General features: G+C 37.7%; 1 protein-coding gene across 1 annotated transcript in view; it reads right to left on the bottom strand.

Moving 5' to 3' along the window:
• Positions 1-587: 587 nt before the first annotated feature.
• Positions 588-18,769, bottom strand: part of OSTF1 (osteoclast stimulating factor 1) — a 61,795-nt gene continuing 43,613 nt past the window's right edge. Inside the window, exons 7-10 of the mRNA XM_089691083.1 lie at positions 13,483-13,532; positions 12,088-12,166; positions 9,367-9,465; positions 588-1,069 (exon numbers count right to left, since the gene is read on the bottom strand). Of these exons, the coding sequence (XP_089547209.1) occupies positions 1,011-1,069; positions 9,367-9,465; positions 12,088-12,166; positions 13,483-13,532 (287 nt within the window). The 3' untranslated portion in view covers positions 588-1,010. The remainder of the gene's footprint in view (positions 1,070-9,366; positions 9,466-12,087; positions 12,167-13,482; positions 13,533-18,769) is intronic.

The following is an 18,769-nucleotide window of genomic DNA, read 5'->3' as shown; positions in this document are numbered from 1 at the left end:
GAATGTAGCAGATACCAGACGGTATAGGCAGGTACTTGCACATAGATTCACACATTCTAGACCATGTGTCAAACACAAGGCCCGCGGGAGGAATCCAGCCCGCCAAGCCATTTCATGTGGCCCTTGAACCTCTTCTGTAGCTGTAGGACCCCCCCTCATCTCTGCCCCAACCTTGTCTCAGCAGTTGGCAGCAGGGAGGACAACAGAACTCCTCTGCCAGAACCTGCACATATCTATGCAGCACCCCCTCATCTCTACCGCTCCGGGTCTCAGCATTCAGCAGACTCCAGCAGCTCACTCCATCCTCAGCTTCTGGCAGCAGCACAAAAGATGGGGGGTGCACTGTGATGCAAGGGTGGGTGAGGGCCTCTTGATTTCTGAAAGGGGGAGGGGGGGGGGGAAGCGGGGGTTGGGCTGTGGACATCTAATCCTACAGACAAAACAGTCCCTTTGAGGGCAAGCATAATGCTGATGCGGCACACAATGACATTGACACCCCTGTTCTAAATCATGCAGTATATTTTTTCAGGTGTACATAAAAATCTTAAATGAAAACATACGGATTTGGAGAACAAGCAGACAACAGATTTGTAAGAAACATTTATTATATATGCAAAACTAAATTAAATATTACCAATTTGATTGTCTAACAAGTTGAAACATTTTAATTAATGTTAGCCTTTCCTTTTAGTCATTTAAAAAAAGTTCCTGAAAATTAAAAAAAAAAAAAAAGTAAATCAGGCACAGTACATTTATCCAGAAATAAAATAAAAAAATGAAAAACAAAATAAGGCATAGTAGTAACAAACGTCAAGTGCGCAGTATACAAACACAATGTAACTTCTCTGCTATTATTTTTAAAGTAATAAACAAAAACAAATGATAGGTACAGTAATAAAAACGCATCTTGTTATTGATGTTGCATAGATTAGGTCCTGTTTAAATGGAGGTGCATACTGGAATGACAAATTTGCAGCTAAACCTGTTGCATCTATTTATACAGCTGAGAACTAATCAGAGTCTTCATCGTCAAGATATTCTTCCGCATTACTGGATGTTCGTATGACTCCTGAGAAACAAATGGTAGCAAAGTTACAATAGCAGCAACATTTGCTTAGATACGGTATGGCGTTAACAAAAGCAATATAAAAGAAGTAGTTACTGTTTTGCCTATAGCATCGAGTTTTTTCTAATAATTTTAAATTTGATCTCGAAAAATTACATCAATAAGGATTTTTTATCACAAATAATAGAACATAAAACAGTTAATGAAATACTACAGTGGTTTTAAATATTTCCATTGCTACTGTCCTTTATGTACGTGTGGTAAAGTTTTTTTTTTTCAGGAAAAAGTATTTCTCTCTCTTTAAAGGGTATGTAAGCCTTAAGAATGAACTTCTCTTATTTGGCCCCTTTTGCTCTATTAAAATATACAACTGAAAGTATTTTTTGTTACATCTGTTTGAGAAGAAAAAAAAAAAAAAAAAAATCTATAAATCTTGTGAGCTGAAAACTTCCTGTACTCTCTGCTTCTGATGACTGATATCAATTACAACGTTCTCAGCTATTGCTGACCACTACCAAACCATGCCCCTGTATAGTATGCAGACTATCAGAAGGGTAGGGTTTTGTAGTCCTATCCAGTTTCTGCTGTCCTAATACAGAAAGGTAAGTATTGTTATCCTTGGACTAAAAGTTTATTACTGACAGTCACCAAGTGAAAATAAGGTAAAAAAAAAAAAAATACAAACACCACATGCAGGGAATCATTTGCAGAACAAAAAGATGCAATGATTTCTGGCATGCACCGAATTTTATCCCAACTCCCTTTTCACTTCAAATATCCAATCTTTTTAAAATTCCCCCACTAGGTAATTGAACTGAACAAGGCCAAGTTGAAAATAGTTTCTTTAGTAAACCATGTGCATTTTTATAGCCACTCGAAATGTGTAATACAAAGCATGACACGTAGTTTTGACAGTAATGGGGAGCAGGGCAGATGGAAAAGAGCAGGACAAAAGAAAAGCATCCTGGAAACTTTGTTGACATATTTTAGAATGTATCTCTTACACTCAAAATCACAAGGTATAGGCAAAATGATTTTTTTTTTAGTTTTGGATAAAGTGGAGAGGGATTAGAACACCTGTCAGGCTTTTATTGTTACCTCTGCCCATTGGGGAGATTCACCCTCTCAGTTTCCAGTCATCATCAAAGTGAAAGAAAAAGAGGATTTTGGTTTGTCTCCTCTGGGGAAATTTTCCAATGGCGACACTTGTTCTGATGACCTGGGGGGGGTGGGCAATGGATTCCCCTAATTTGCAAGCATTTCCTCTCCTATTTTGACTATGGGATGGGAAGTGAAGGGAATTCCTCCCAATGGCACACAGATGGCAAAACAAAAACATAAAACCTTACAAGGGCTATAACTAGAGATGAGCGAATTATTCAAAAATTCGATTCGGCTGATTCGCCGAATTTGCAGGAGAAATTCGATTCGATGTGAATTTATCTTATTAAAAGGGTTTCTAGGCTTCAAAGAGCCTTTATATTAGTGCAGAACACTGTACCTTTAATTTAAATGCCCTTGGAGTCTGCTGGGGAAGAGAAATAATACTGTCAGTCAGTATGACATGCAGATGAGTGCCGTCGATCTTAGAATCACCGCACACTTCACTCATTTGGGCAGTCACGGGGGAAGAAGGAGAAGGAGAAGAAGAATGAAAAGAAGAAGAATGAAAAGAAGAAGAATGAAAAGAAGAAGAATGAAAAGAAGAAGAATGAAAAGAAGAAGAATGAAAAGAAGAAGAATGAAAAGAAGAAGAATGAAAAGAAGAAGAAGGAGAAGGAGGAGGAGAAGGAGAAGGAGAAGGAGAAGAAGAATGAAAAGAAGAAGAATGAAAAGAAGAAGAATGAAAAGAAGAAGAAGGAAAAGAAGAAGAAGGAAAAGAAGAAGAATGAAAAGAAGAAGAAGGAGGAGGAGAAGAAGGAAAAGAAGAAGAAGGAAAAGAAGAAGAAGGAAAAGAAGAAGAAGAAGAAGGAAAAGAAGGAAAAGAAGAAGAAGGAAAAGGAGAAGAAGAAGAAGAAGGAAAAGAAGAAGAAGAAGAAGGAAAAGAAGAAGAAGAAGAAGAAGGAAAAGAAGAAGAAGAAGAAGAAGGAAAAGAAGAAGAAGAAGGAAAAGGAGAAGAAGAAGAAGGAAAAGGAGAAGAAGAAGAAGGAAAAGGAGAAGAAGAAGAAGGAAAAGGAGAAGAAGAAGAAGGAAAAGAAGAAGAAGAAGAATGAAAAGAAGAAGAAGGATGAAAAGAAGAAGAATGAAAAGAAGAAGAAGGAGAATGAAAAGAAGAAGAAGGAGAATGAAAAGAAGAAGGAGAAGAAGAAGGAAAAGAAGAAGGAGAAGAAGAAGGAAAAGAAGAAGGAGAAGAAGAAGGAAAAGAAGAAGGAGAAGAAGAAGGAAAAGAAGAAGGAGAAGAAGAAGGAAAAGAAGAAGAAGAAGAAAAAGAAGAAGAAGAAGAAAAAGAAGAAGAAGAAGAAGAAGAAGAAAAAGAAGAAGAAAAAGAAGAAGAAGAAGAAAAAGAAGAAGAAGAAGAAAAAGAAGAAGAAGAAAAAGAAGAAGAAGAAGAAAAAGAAGAAGAAGAAGAAGAAGGAAAAGAAGAAGAAGAAGAAGAAGGAAAAGAAGAAGAAGAAGAAGAAGGAAAAGAAGAAGAAGAAGGAAAAGAAGAAGAAGAAGGAAAAGAAGAAGAAGAAGAAAAAGAAGAAGAAGAAGAAGAAGAAAAAGAAGAAGAAAAAGAAGAAGAAGAAGAAAAAGAAGAAGAAGAAGAAGAAGAAGAAGGAAAAGAAGAAGAAGAAGAAGAAGGAAAAGAAGAAGAAGGAAAAGAAGAAGAAGGAAAAGAAGAAGAAGAAGAAGAAGAAGGAAAAGAAGAAGAAGAAGAAGAAGAAGAAGGAAAAGAAGAAGAAGGAAAAGAAGGAAAAGAAGAAGAAGAAGAAGAAGAAGGAAAAGAAGAAGAAGAAGAAGAAGAAGAAGAAGAAGGAAAAGAAGAAGAAGAAGAAGAAGAAGGAAAAGAAGGAAAAGAAGAAGAAGAAGAAGAAGAAGGAAAAGAAGGAAAAGAAGAAGAAGAAGAAGAAGAAGAAGAAGGAAAAGAAGAAGAAGAAGAAGAAGAAGAAGGAAAAGAAGAAGAAGAAGAAGAAGAAGAAGGAAAAGAAGAAGAAGAAGAAGAAGAAGGAAAAGAAGAAGAAGAAGAAGAAGAAGGAAAAGAAGAAGAAGAAGAAGAAGAAGGAAAAGAAGAAGAAGAAGAAGAAGAAGGAAAAGAAGAAGAAGAAGAAGAAGAAGGAAAAGAAGAAGAAGAAGAAGAAGAAGGAAAAGAAGAAGAAGAAGAAGAAGAAGGAAAAGAAGAAGAAGAAGAAGAAGAAGGAAAAGAAGAAGAAGAAGAAGAAGAAGGAAAAGAAGAAGAAGAAGAAGAAGGAAAAGAAGAAGAAGAAGAAGAAGGAAAAGAAGAAGAAGAAGAAGAAGAAGAATGAAAAGAAGAAGAAGAAGAAGAATGAAAAGAAGAAGAAGAAGAAGAAGAAGAAGAAGAAGAAGAAGAATGAAAAGAAGAAGAAGAAGAAGAATGAAAAGAAGAAGAAGAAGAAGAAGAAGAAGGAAAAGAAGAAGAAGAAGAATGAAAAGAAGAATGAAAAGAAGAAGAAGAAGAAGAAGAATGAAAAGAAGAAGAAGAAGAATGAAAAGAAGAAGAAGAATGAAAAGAAGAAGAAGAAGAAGAAGAATGAAAAGAAGAAGAAGAAGAAGAAGAAGAAGAAGAAGAAGAAGAAGAAGAAGGAAAAGAAGAAGAAGAAGAATGAAAAGAATAAGAAGAAGAAGAAGAAGAATGAAAAGAAGAAGAAGAAGAATGAAAAGAAGAAGAAGGAGAATGAAAAGAAGAAGAAGGAGAATGAAAAGAAGAAGAAGGAGAATGAAAAGAAGAAGAAGGAGAATGAAAAGAAGAAGAAGGAGAATGAAAAGAAGAAGAAGGAGAATGAAAAGAAGAAGAAGGAGAATGAAAAGAAGAAGAAGGAGAATGAAAAGAAGAAGAAGGAGAATGAAAAGGAGAAGAAGAAGAAAAAGAAAAAGAAAAAGAAGAAGAAAAAGAAGAAGAAGAAGAAAAAGAAGAAGAAGAAGAAAAAGAAGAAGAAGAAGAAAAAGAAGAAGAAGAAAAAGAAGAAGAAGAAGGAAAAGAAGAAGAAGAAGAAGAAGGAAAAGAAGAAGAAGAAGAAGAAGAATGAAAAGAATAAGAAGAAGAAGAAGAAGAATGAAAAGAAGAAGAAGGAGAATGAAAAGAAGAAGAAGGAGAATGAAAAGAAGAAGAAGGAGAATGAAAAGAAGAAGAAGGAGAATGAAAAGAAGAAGAAGGAGAATGAAAAGAAGAAGAAGGAGAATGAAAAGAAGAAGAAGGAGAATGAAAAGAAGAAGAAGGAGAATGAAAAGAAGAAGAAGGAGAATGAAAAGAAGAAGAAGGAGAATGAAAAGGAGAAGAAGAAGAAGAAGAAGGAAAAGAAGAAGAAGAAGAAGAAGGAAAAGAAGAAGAAGAAGAAGAAGGAAAAGAAGAAGAAGAAGAAGAATGAAAAGAAGAAGAAGAAGAATGAAAAGAAGAAGAAGAAGAATGAAAAGAAGAAGAAGAAGAATGAAAAGAAGAAGAAGAAGAAGAAGAATGAAAAGAAGAAGAAGAAGAAGAAGAATGAAAAGAAGAAGAAGAAGAAGAATGAAAAGAAGAAGAAGAAGAAGAATGAAAAGAAGAAGAAGAAGAAGAAGAAGAAGAAGAATGAAAAGAAGAAGAAGAAGAAGAAGAAGAATGAAAAGAAGAAGAAGAAGAAGAATGAAAAGAAGAAGAAGAAGAAGAATGAAAAGAAGAAGAAGAAGAAGAATGAAAAGAAGAAGAAGAAGAAGAAGAAGAATGAAAAGAAGAAGAAGAAGAAGAATGAAAAGAAGAAGAAGAAGAAGAATGAAAAGAAGAAGAAGAAGAAGAATGAAAAGAAGAAGAAGAAGAAGAATGAAAAGAAGAAGAAGAAGAAGAATGAAAAGAAGAAGAAGAAGAAGAAGAAGAATGAAAAGAAGAAGAAGAAGAAGAATGAAAAGAAGAAGAAGAAGAAGAATGAAAAGAAGAAGAAGAAGAAGAATGAAAAGAAGAAGAAGAAGAAGAAGGAAAAGAAGAAGAAGAAGAAGAAGGAAAAGAATGAAAAGAAGAAGAAGAAGAAGAAGAATGAAAAGAAGAAGAAGAAGAATGAAAAGAAGAAGAATTCCAGTACAGCAAAAAGTGTATCTGCAGAGAGCTCCGCTATTTCTGACAGTTCTCTGACAGTTCCTTCACATTTACAGCGGTTGAAACATTGTATCTATTTATTTCCGAATAAAAACATCTGTATCCTAAATGGAAACAAATAGATACAATGTTTCAACCGCTGTAAATGAACTGTCAGAACTGTCAGAGAACTGTCAGAAATAGCGGAGCTCTCTGCAGTGACACTTTTTGCCGGCTGATCGGGGAAAATTCGATTCGTGCACCCGAAGTTTGCTAAAATTCGGAGCGAATCGAATTTTTCCTAATATTCGAAACGAATTCCACTTCGCCAAGTTCGATTCGCTCATCTCTAGCTATAACCCTTCATTACTCTATCCAAAAACAACAAAAAAGTTTTGTCTATAATTCTACTTGAACAATAAATACATTCCAGGTGCATCAAAACAAAATGCATGCAAGCTCTAACACAGTGGTTCTTAACCTGGGTTCGATCGAACCCCAGGGGTTCGGTGAGTCAGTCTCGGGGGTTCGGCGGAGGTGACCCACACCCGACTCATATGATTTGTGATGACATGCCCCGCTTGTCCATCATTAGCTGCAGGTGGTCACGCAACATCGCTTAGCCCAGTGGTCGGCAAGCCGCGGCTCTTGTGTGCCGGGCGCCCGCTCCCATCCCTCCTCTCGGGCGGCAGGGACTCAAATGCAATGATTGGCCAGTCTCGCTGCCACTCACATCCTGATAGCCAGTGATTGGCTGTCAGGATGTGTGTAGGCGGGGCAGCGTGACGAACGTGGAGCCCTGAAGACCGGAACGGCGCGGGAATACAGCGAGAGGAACGCGCGGAGCAAAGGTAAGTGAATTGACACAGGGGGGACTTGATATGGGGGATGAATTAATATGGGGAATGAATTACTATAGGGGGGATGAATTACTATATGGGGGATGAATTACTATATGGGGGATGTATTACTATATGGGGGATGAATTACTATATGGGGGATGAATTACTATATGGGGGATGTATTACTATGGGGGATGAATTACTATGGGGGATGAATTACTATATGGGGGATGAATTACTATATGGGGAAGGAATTACTATATGGGGAAGGAATTACTATATGGGGGGATGAATTACTATATGGGGGGATGAATTACTATATGGGGGGATGAATTACTATATGGGGGATGAATTACTATGAGGGATGAATTACTATATGGGGGATGAATTACTATGGGGGATGAATTACTATGGGGGATGAATTACTATGGGGGATGAATTACTATGGGGGATGAATTACTATGGGGGATGAATTTTCATACCGAACTGGCCTCTGAAAGACAACAGCAGAAGTCACACTGATTTGCGGTAAATATTCATTATTTTGTTTTTGTGTGAAAATCATGTTTTAATGGTTTTGTTCTTTGTTCTTAATGGTTTTGTTCATTTTGTGCACCTATGTATAAATATATACCTATGTTTTGAATTTTAAAAATCATATTTTATTTTTCCAATTAAGAAGGGTTCGGTGAATGCGCATATGAAACTGGTGGGGTTCAGTACCTCCAAAAAGGTTAAGAACCACTGCTCTAACAGTTTGTATTCTTTAAAGAGCAGCCACAGCATGAGTAGAAAATCCTGAGTCTTGCCAACATGCTGCAGAGTTGATCACAAAGATAAGCAGTGATCCTTTTACAGAAGTCCAACAAACCCCCTGCCAAGTTAGACGCGTAGCAATTCAATCAGTGCAGAACATACGCTTTGCTGATTGCAGAGCTATAGGTCTGATTCAGTAGAAGCATGTCAGACCTTCACAGAGAGACCACTGCTTCCCCACAGAGTGCAAGGGCCCCGCTCTCCAGCCACTGGCAGGGGACAGTTTGTTCTATGAAGGCTGTAGTTGCTTTGGAAAGAAAATGAACTTTAGGACATTAAATACGTTTTGTTTTGATGTACCTGGTACATATTTAGTGGATTTAAACTGAGGGCTCAAATAGGCTTTAAAGTAAACAGTGTGAGATAGATCTGAGAGGAAAGATGTATTTGCTGATGATCAGCTTAACTTTTCATAAACTGTATTGCTGTCCATCTGCATATTCAGAACCAACCTATATCAACGTCAGCTTGCTCTCATGATGTAACACTAAATCTCTGTAACCAAAGGAGTTATGATTCCTCAATCAGCTGATTCAGACAGTTTAGAACAGATGATGAGGTATCTAAAATATTTGTTTGTTCTATTGTAATACAGAGAAGAACGGTTGAGAGGAACTTCAAATGTGTGATTAGTACATCATCAGAGCTTATACACATGGAAATAGAAGGGCAATAAAGATCGAAGTTCATACAAAAAGGTGTACCAATAAGCTCAACATTAATAAACATATATGTGAAAAAAAAAAAAATCAGTTCCCATTTAGTACTAGATTAATACCAACATCCTGAAGCTTGAACACATCCAGAGGCTCAGCAATTTGAACATTGGTATGTTTAACAAGTTACCAAAGACTTTGAGTGTCCTTTTTCATGCCTACCTGTTCTAGTAAATTTCATACTTTCGTCTTTAATCCCTGTGTACTGTAGGATCACAAAACATTCACCAGTTTGTTCATGAGACATCATCTGTGATCATCTGGAATCCATCTCTGTATCCACACACAGGACCTTTACTCATTCTTTACCACCTTTCTAGTCATGTGGATTTGATAATATCACACATAGAAAACGATTTGAACATTTTTTTGGTGGCTTCTTTTTTCATAGCATATGCTTTTACACATATTCTAATTTATTATAGCGGGCCTTAATAAAAGGCGAGTATGGATGGTAGCCAATGCTGCACTTTGAACAAACTTGTAAATGGTAGCATCACGCAAGTGCAGGAACAGCCTCTCACACCTGAAAAGTTTGGACCTCTTTACCAAGGAGCCTTCTGATGGTACACATGTGTATTGAACCATTTGGACTGGACGCTTAGGGCACTTGGTGGGGTGGGGTTGGAAGGTGCAATCAGAAACTGAGGAAGGCAGACATACTAAAATACCTTATGCCATTATTTAAATATACGCCTACATTAAAATTAAGTAGACATGTGTTACCTTGTGCCTGTCTCTTTTTAAGAAGGGAAGCACACTGAGCATTCGTAGCCATATCCAAAGCCAGCTTTTTCTCATTATTCCTTAAGTCTGTTCTTGCTCCTAATCAGAACAAGCAAATGTAAGTAAATTAACAGAAAGATGAAGATTAAAAAATAAAAAGTTATTTTATAACTCAAACACTTAATAAAATAATCTGCTTTATGTAGTCTCACAGTTATGATTCAATCAATGTACTTAAACTTGACTCAGCTGTTACCATCTGAACAATTCCTGCTGTATTCTAAAGCTACTATCCCACTACTTGATTTATATTTTCACTCGGAGAAATGTGAAAAGGACCAGCAGGACAGGACACAGCAGAAATTGCCCTGTAAGCAAAACTGCTTTCTGAACTCTTATTTAACACTATGCCAAAGAATGCTACCCAACACAAAACATTTAAAGTGGATTTATGTTTAATTTTACTTTCCCCAGATTGCACAGCTCCTGATTTCCAGGAAGCAAAAGGTCACCCCTGAGTTAAAGTGCTTGCAAACCCTTACATATACCCAACGAAGTAACTATTCTCTGGTGATACACAGATATTAAACAAATCCTCCTACATAAATTATACCCGTTTAAGTTGCAGACATTTGTCCTGTACATCCTTGTAAAACACAGAGATGAAAATGATTTTTCATAGACTCACAAAGCAGGGGGCAGGGAGCTGCAGTTACACACTGTACAAGAGCTCTGAGAGCTGATTGGAGGGAAGGGACACACTCCCCTTCACACAGCACACAGGAACAGAGCTGAGGCGGTCAATCATAGACTGTGTGCTGGGGTTCCTTCTCCCATCATCTTTTTACCTCTTGGTGTCAAGAAAAACTTGTCAGAAGTGACTCGTGCAGATAGCAGAGGAACTAGACAGCAGAGAGAAACTGCACTTGGTGCTCTGGAGAGAGGCGAGTAAACACCATATAAATATGTGATTTTTTTCAGATTTCATGTCTGAGGTTTACAACCACTTTAAACCCTGATATGATGCTAGGGCCATTTATGGGTATACATTCGCAACTTAAAGAGATTTTACAGCTGGTTTGAAAACCTCAGATTGACCTGGCAACCTGTATCAGCCATAGTTTTGGTTCTAATGTATCAGCCATAGTTTTGGTTCTAATGTAAGCAACTATAAGGCTTCTTTCACACTTGCTTTCTGATCAGGTCCATCTGTCAAGCAGACCTGATCAGAAGCTCCATGTACAGGTCTTTGGGCAGACAGATGTAAATGGACTTGTGCCTACCTTTGAGACTATCCTAGTCTGAAAACTTGGGGGATCTGAGGTAGCCTGATGTAAATGGACATCATTTACATCTAACACCCCATAGATCCAACACGGGTCTGCCACAGTCCGCCAGTAAAATGTGGACGAAAAAAACTAAACAGGAACAGATATCACAAAAAAGTGACATATATTCAGTTTTGCTCCAATTCAGGTGATCTGTTAATGGATGCCCTGCTGAATGGAAGAGAGCATGCCCATGTAAGAGGACCTATAAGAGCTGATTCACACATGTGCAGTGCAGATTGAAGCTCAGGTTTCACACTTAATTGATACAGTAGTTGTTCAGTGGTTCAGGTCAGGTTTACATCAGGTTTAGATCAGGTTGAGGTCAGGATTTTACCCTGTTCACAACTGATGACGTGCAGTTTAGAAATGGTTCCCATAGAAGTCAATAACCTGTAATCAGCACCTGAACCAGACCGCACTGCTCAGAAATCGGATAGGACTCTTTCAATCCGCACTGAATCCACACCGCCAGTGCACCAGACATATGTGAACGGGCAAAATAGGAAGCAATGTTATTTCAGATTGGACACTGTTCAAACTGCATCCAATCCACATATATGTGAACCGCCACTAAATAAAGTCATGTTTCTGTTAGGTCATACAGTACAAAGTAATACCTAAAATTTTAAAAATAAACTGGTTTGAGCAGAAAACTTAAAAATAAACTTTCGAGTAAGTTTTAACAAAATCAGGTGCTTCATCATCCCTTTGGGGTGGACACATTTTTTACTTCAACATTTAGATTTACATCCTGCATCCCCCAATGAAAAGCAAACAGCCTGAGCGTCAGTCATATGTATTACAACAGAAACCCAGCCTGCCAGTAAGTAAAGCAGTGGCTTCCTGAACAGGATTACAGTTATAGAAACTGTGAGTGGTGGACAGCCAGATCTTGATGCTGACGTTATACAGAGTGTGACCACACCAGAAGTACAGAGCAGAGGCATATAACCCACAGACATAAGCAGAGCAGGCATAGGACCTACTTTTATTGCACTCTGAATATATCAAATTTATGTAGCTAGGAAAAGTAAATGCATCACAGTGTCTCTCAGAATTCTCTGTAATACCAGAGACAAAGATAAAAACGGCAACAAGTTGATTAGCATTGCTTTAAGAAGACTATAAATAATAAACAGCAGTCAACGCAGTAAAATAATGTGCCTAAACAATAATTGATGTATGCAATAAATCAGTGGACGTTATAGAGCTAGGCTTGTCCACTGAATGTAATTTCCAAGAAAGATAAATTCCCATAGATGCTACTTAATGACATATTTATAATAGGAATGTTTGTCATAACAAATGACTTTTCTGAGGTCTTTTGTCATAGAAAAAAAAAAGCAATGTGATAATTACTTTGCATGAATGATGAAACACTAAATCTCACCTTTCAAGAGGAGCAACTCTACAATATCAGCGTATCCCTTCCATGCGGCAGCATGCAGAGCAGTGTCTCCAAGCTTATTCTGGACAAAGAAGAGGGAGATTGCTTGTCATTATTTTGAGATGCAGATACTGTAATATTTCTACATTTTTATTAAATTTGCCTAGAGAGCCACAAAAAAGGGTTTTTTAGTTTAATATAACAAACTGACCAAAATATTTTTAAACACTAGTAATTTAGGATGAAACCCTCTACAATTAATACATCTTACTGCATGCAAAAAGGCCAGAGTGAAAAAAATGAACACATCGTTCACTGTATACAGTTAAAAAGTGTTGGGTCACATTTACAGATTATCTGTAAAAGTGAACACCGGACCCTCTCCCAGCCCCCTCACCGTTCCCCACTGTACTTACCTCCCATGATCCTTAGCTGTAGACTCCCATAAACTGAACCACCAGTCTAGGGATTTGAAATCCCTGCTGCTTTCTCACCCTGCAATTAATCAAATCCAATTAGAATCTGTCTGGTCCATCCTGGCAGCACTGAACGGAGGAGAGAAAGCAATGGAGATTTTAAATCCCTGGACTGGTGGAGGAGCTTGTGGGATCCCGGACAGCTCAGGATTGCAGGGGGTAAGTACAGCAGGGACAAGGGGGTGGGAAGGGGGTTCGGTGTTAGGTCACCTTTACAGATTTTCTGTAAAGGCGAACACTTTAATAAACAACTTGGATAATTGGTAATTAGAGCTAAAATGTGTGAACCATAGACATTTGATCAGTAGAAACTAACCCGCTTTGGGGCCCTCCCAAGGAGATTCTGCCATAATGTACATGTATGCTCAGCACATTTGAACATTATGACAGCCTTGTGCTGCAAATTGCTCTTTTCTAGCAATGCTCTCCTCCCATGGTACCATCACCAGGGCTTCCATCTTCAGTAAGTCTTCTTCTGGGTTCAGAGTCTTTGGCTGCTTTGATAGGCCGAGCCTGGGTGAAAAAACTCTAACCACATGTGCTTAGGAGTTACTTCATCCTTCCACAAAATCATGCTAAGACTGTACTCTGAGCTGCACATTTATGGTGTACACTAGGAAAAAAAATGCTGGCAGACAGGGGGAAGCATTTACAAACACATGAGACATACAGAATCTCTTCCGTTTTAAAAAGTCTACCTCTCAGTATTTTTTTCTCAAACCCGACTTCAGTTATGCTTTAAAGATCTGTCTGCCATAAGGTCCCTGTTCACATATTTATAACTCTGTCTAAAAGAATAGCCCTACTTTGCAGCTATAAACCAAAGCCATTTCCCCTTGCTGAATGTGCATTTACAGCTAAAACAAACCATTTGCTTACAGTCTAAAAGTCAAAAGTAACAAAAATAGATTAAAATGCTTACCTGCTGGTTTAGCTCAATATTAGACTGTGCAAGTAAGGCCTCCACAACATCTAGGATAGAATTAAAAAAAAAGTTATACATGTGTTCCTAAACAAATTCAAATATTCTAAGAATAGTTTGGCTGAATAGATTTTTTATTGAATACATGTACAGGTAATCTCTGGGCAAATGGACGCCTTTAAAAAAAGCATCCAGAACTGCTTCCCATACTGTGCTTATGAGACGGTGTCGACACATTTCCGAAAGTTTGGGAACCCCTTTTGGGTCTCCAGAGTTTATATAATCTATAGTTCAAAGGCTCCCTTCCTGATCAGGATGCAACACCACAGGACGTTACACTAAAATGCCACTTCTAGATTTTCAGTCTCTAAAGAAAGCTTGCAGTGCTTACTACTCAAACAAGTGGTTAGCTACATCCACTTCCATTTAAAGCTGATGTTTAGTATTGATATTTTTGCATAGTTACATTGGTCCAGCTTGGACCAATATAAGCACTCATATTACATGCCTGTCTGCTCCCTGTGTTATGGCCTCACCTTTCAAACTTGCCCAATCAGACAATACTTTGCATTTATGGAGAACATGCAAAGTGTTCTCTTAATGGTGCCTGTGCCTAGAAAGTGACTTCCTGTAGTCACTAAGCAGCAAGCTAACTCACTCAGCATGGAACCCTAAAACTAGTGGTGATCATGGCACTAGCGATGCCTTCTACAGTGATTATCCCCAACCACAGGGTTTAGCAAGTTAGAACATGCATACTTACATTGGTTCAAGCTCAACCAATATAACTATGCAAAATATCCATACCTACACTTCAGCTTCAACTGGCTTGAAGATTGTGCCAGGAGTTGCAGACTGCAGCATGGGCTACCATTACTACTGACAAAATGCAGGAATTAACTGGTTTCATTTTATGTACTTTAAAATTCTTGAAATATTAGAGAAGTTTAAAATTAAAATAAAACTAATTTGAAATGTAATCTTCCATACAAAAAAATGTGAAGCCAACCTCAGTAATATATTGGTGAGAACCACTCTACGCAGATTATGAAAGAAACCAGATTACCCTCTATTTTCTACACTGTTAGATAAACTAAAATGTTTTCATTGAATATATGATGGCTTAAAAGAACTATACCAAGAAAAAAATTCAAACACATCAATGGGACCTATGGACCCATGACCTAAGATGTGCTCTTCATATATATGAAGGGTCTTCAAAAAGTGTCTGCACTTTTATACATATATACAGTGCTCAGCATAAATGAGTACACCCCTTTTGAAAAGTGAGATTTTAATCAATATCTCAATGAACATTTGTTTAGCTCATTACATCAAAGGTTAATAATATCATTTAGATTACAAAATCTTCCGTTTTACTCAAATTAGTTGATGCAAAAATTAATACACCCCACAACAAAAACTACTACATCTAGTATTTTGTATGACCTCCATTATTTGTAAGGAAGGACCAAGTCTTCTAGGCACGGAATGAAGAGGTTGGCGACATATTGCAACATCAATATTTATCCATCCTTCAAGAACGACCTGAGCTTGGATGCTGGATGAAGAGTGATGCTCAATTTTTCTCTTCAGAATTCCCCATAGGTGTTTGATTGGGTTCAGATCAGGAGACATACTTGGCCACAGAATCACTTTCACCCTGTTCTTCAGAAATGCAACAGTGGCCTTAGATGTGTGTTCTGGATCATTGTCATGTTGGAAAACTGCACAACGACCAAGGGCACGGAGTGATGGTAGCATCTTCTCTATCAATATAGAGCAGTACATCTGTGAATTCATGATACCATCAATGAAATGCAGCTCCCGAACACCAGCAGCATTCATGCAGTCCCACAGAAGGACACTACCACCACGTTTCACTGTAGGCACCATGCACTTGTCTTTGTACTCCTCACCGTTGCGACACCATACAGTTTTGAAGCCATCAGTTCCAAAAACATTTATCTTGGTCTCATCACTCCAATGTACAGAGTCCTAGTAGTCTTCCTTTTCAGCATGGGCCCGGTCAAATTCTAGATGGGCTTTTTTGTGCATGGGCTTTAGGAGAACGATATCCATGCATGCCATTCCTCTGCAGTGTATGCTGTATTGTGTCCTTGGAAACAATCACCCCAGTTTGGCTTTCTACTTCCTTAGCTAACTGCAGTGAACTTGAATGGCGATTTTTTTCAACCCTTCTCATCAGAAGATGCTCTTTTCAAGGTGTTAACTTATGTGGATGGCCTGGACGTCTCTGTGAGATAGTTAAAGTTCCATCTTTGTTACATGTTTTATCACTTTTGCTACATCACTCTGACTAATAAGTAAAGCTTTGCTGATCTTCTTGTAGCCTTCACATTTCTTGTGTAAAGAAACTACATTTTCCGTTCTCAGGCCTTGTGACATTTCTTTTCCATGTAGTGCCATTGCCGACAGCATGAAATGGGAAGAGATTTTCTTTGTTAAGTAATGCCCTTTTATAATCAACTGTCTGCTGGACAGTTGTTTAATAAATAATTAGACTCATCTGTAGTTGAATTCTTGTTAATTAGGACTTTGTTGTCTAAAATTTAGATTTGCTCCTAAGACTTTCATTGGGTGTATTAATTTTTGCAATGTGGCCTTGAATGCATTTGTTAGGAAAAATACTTATGTGTTTTCAAAGTAACAAATCTTGTTTGCAATCAATGGCTTGCATTTGTGGGAGTATTTTGTAGTATAGTGTCCTGTAGAAAATGATGATTCTGAAAGGAAAAGTAAAGGCTTCCTGACAAATCTGTTGGGGTGTACTCATTTATGCTGAGAACTGTATATCCACCTGAAAACCAAACATTGACTGGGATGTTTTGTTTAAAAGTTTGATACCGTATTTTTTGTCAGGAAATTACTTCTAACCCCTGTATTTCTTGTTATATAAATGTTCTGGGGTTAGAAGTAATTTTCTATTTTTTTTTTTTTTTTTAGCAAAGACTCTAGAGAATGAAATAGCAATTGTTGCAGTTTTTCATGTCACATGGTATTTGCGCAGCGTTTTTTCAAACAGTTTTTTTTTTTAAAAAATACAGTTTGGTGAATTAAAAAAAAAAAAAACCCCAAAACAATATATACCCATTTTTTTGTAATATAAGAAAGAGGATGTTACGGAAAGTAAATAGATACCCAACATGTCAAGCTTTTAAAACTGCACACGTTGTGGAATGGCGACAAACTACTTAAAAATATCCACAGGCAACGCTTTAAAACATTTTTTACAGGTTACCTGTTTAGAGTTACAGAAGAGGTCTAGCGCTAGAATTACTGCTCTTGCTCTAATATTCGCGGCGATACCTCACATGTATGCTGCGATCATTGTTTACATGTGCATTTGCTTGTGCACGCAAGCACGGAGGAATGGGGACGCCTTAAAAAAAAAAAGTTAATTTTTTTTTTTCTCATTTTTACACTGTCCCTTTATTTTTCGATCACTTTTTATTCCTATTACAAGGAATGTAAAAATATGCATGATAGGTCCTCTTTAACTACTTGCCACCCGGCCTATGGTCAAATGACGGCCGGGCGAACACTTCGCCCCTCTGGGAAGGCGTCATATGACGTTCTTCCCGGATCACGCCTTGCACGTGCCCGCAGGGCCGCGCTGTGGCACGATCTGTCACTGGCCGTGTACCTCAGACACAGCTGGTGACAGATCTGTGTGCCGCCCCGTTGCCAGTACCAGGTGACCAATCACAGCAGGTCACATGACAATTGTATACAATGGATGGCATGAAAGGAAGCCATCCATTTGTATACAACTGTGTCTAGCTGTGAATGGTCACAGCGATCACATGCACAGGCTGGGCCAATCACAGCCCATCTGTGTTATGTGATGAGCTGTGGCTAAACAAAAAAAACCTGAATGAATTGATTTCATTCAGTTAAATGCTTGATTATAGCAAATAAATAATTTGCTATAAGCAATCAAATTGTGTAAAAAAAAAAAAAATACTGATCACTTCCCCAAAGTAGTACAATGTTACTATGGTAGCATTATACTACTTTGGTCATAGTGCAATATGAAAAAAAAAATCTTTAAAAAAAAGAGAAATTATGCAATAAAAAAAACAAAAATGAAATTGTATATTTTTTTTTTTTTGTACGGTCACCAGTCAGTGTTCCTGATCACCGCCATGCCAGTTATATGATGACGCTGTACTGCACTGGTGACAGTATGCAAAAATAAAATTGTGAAAATAATTTTTTTAATTTCTTCATTTTTTGAAAAATGACAAAAAAAATTACAACTTCCAAAAACTCTCCATGCCTCTTATGAAGTACGTCGGACTGTCTACTCTGCAAAAATTGGTCATTTGGAGGATATCTGTACTGTTCTGACATTCTTGGATCTCAAGAAATTAGATTGGCTGTCAGTACTTCAGGATTGATCAATATTCAGATCTATACCATAGTTTGTGAACTCTATAACCTTCCTACAAACTAAATAATAAATACTGATTTGGGTTATTTTCACCAAAGAAATGTAGCAGAATACATCTTGGCCTAAATTTATGAAGAACAATTATTTAATTTGCAAACTTTTATAACAGAAACAAGGAAAAACATGTTTTTATTTCAAAATTTTCAGTCTTTTTTTTGTTAATTTAGCAAACAATAAAAACCCCAGTAGTGATTAAATACCACCAAAAGAAAGCTCTATTTGTGTGAACAAAATAACATTTTAGTTTGAATGACAATAGCGCGGTCATGCAACACTGTACCCAAAGTGTGAGAGCGCGGAAACCTGAAAATTGGCCTGGGCAGGAAGGGGGTAAAAGTGCCTGGTATTAAAATGGTTAAGGAGAGACCCCAAAGCTCTCCTTAAGTTATGCTTTAAAAAGTAAAAAAAAATGGTTTACATCCACCACCGACTGGAAGTGATGTCATGACCTCACTCAGGTTCTCCATCGTGATAGAGGCAATCAGAGACCATAGAGTCTCATCTCTTCCATCTTCAGCTGGCTGCACAGTCTGATCGTTTTTCAGGCACACCGGTTTTAACAGTGAGCCCGAGAAACCCCAGTGAGCGGCGTGAGGGGAGGAACGTCCCCTCTTGCAGCTACAGAAAGCGATCCAGTGGCTGAAGAGCTACTAGGACCGCTTTCAATAGTAAGCCGCCTATCAGCTGAAGAAAAAAAAAATACCGGGGTTATGGCAGATTTCTTCAGCCATATCCCTGGTCAGCCACTTGAAAACGGCAACATTTATTATAAACGTATTGCTGTCTTCAAGTGGATATATGTTAAAAAAA

This window comes from Staurois parvus, unplaced genomic scaffold (genome assembly GCF_062004578.1).
Source record: "Staurois parvus isolate SC_StPar_1 unplaced genomic scaffold, SC_StPar_1.0 ptg000549l, whole genome shotgun sequence".
NCBI classification, from domain to species: domain Eukaryota; kingdom Metazoa; phylum Chordata; class Amphibia; order Anura; family Ranidae; genus Staurois; species Staurois parvus.
This window is presented reverse-complemented; position numbering and strand designations above follow the sequence as displayed.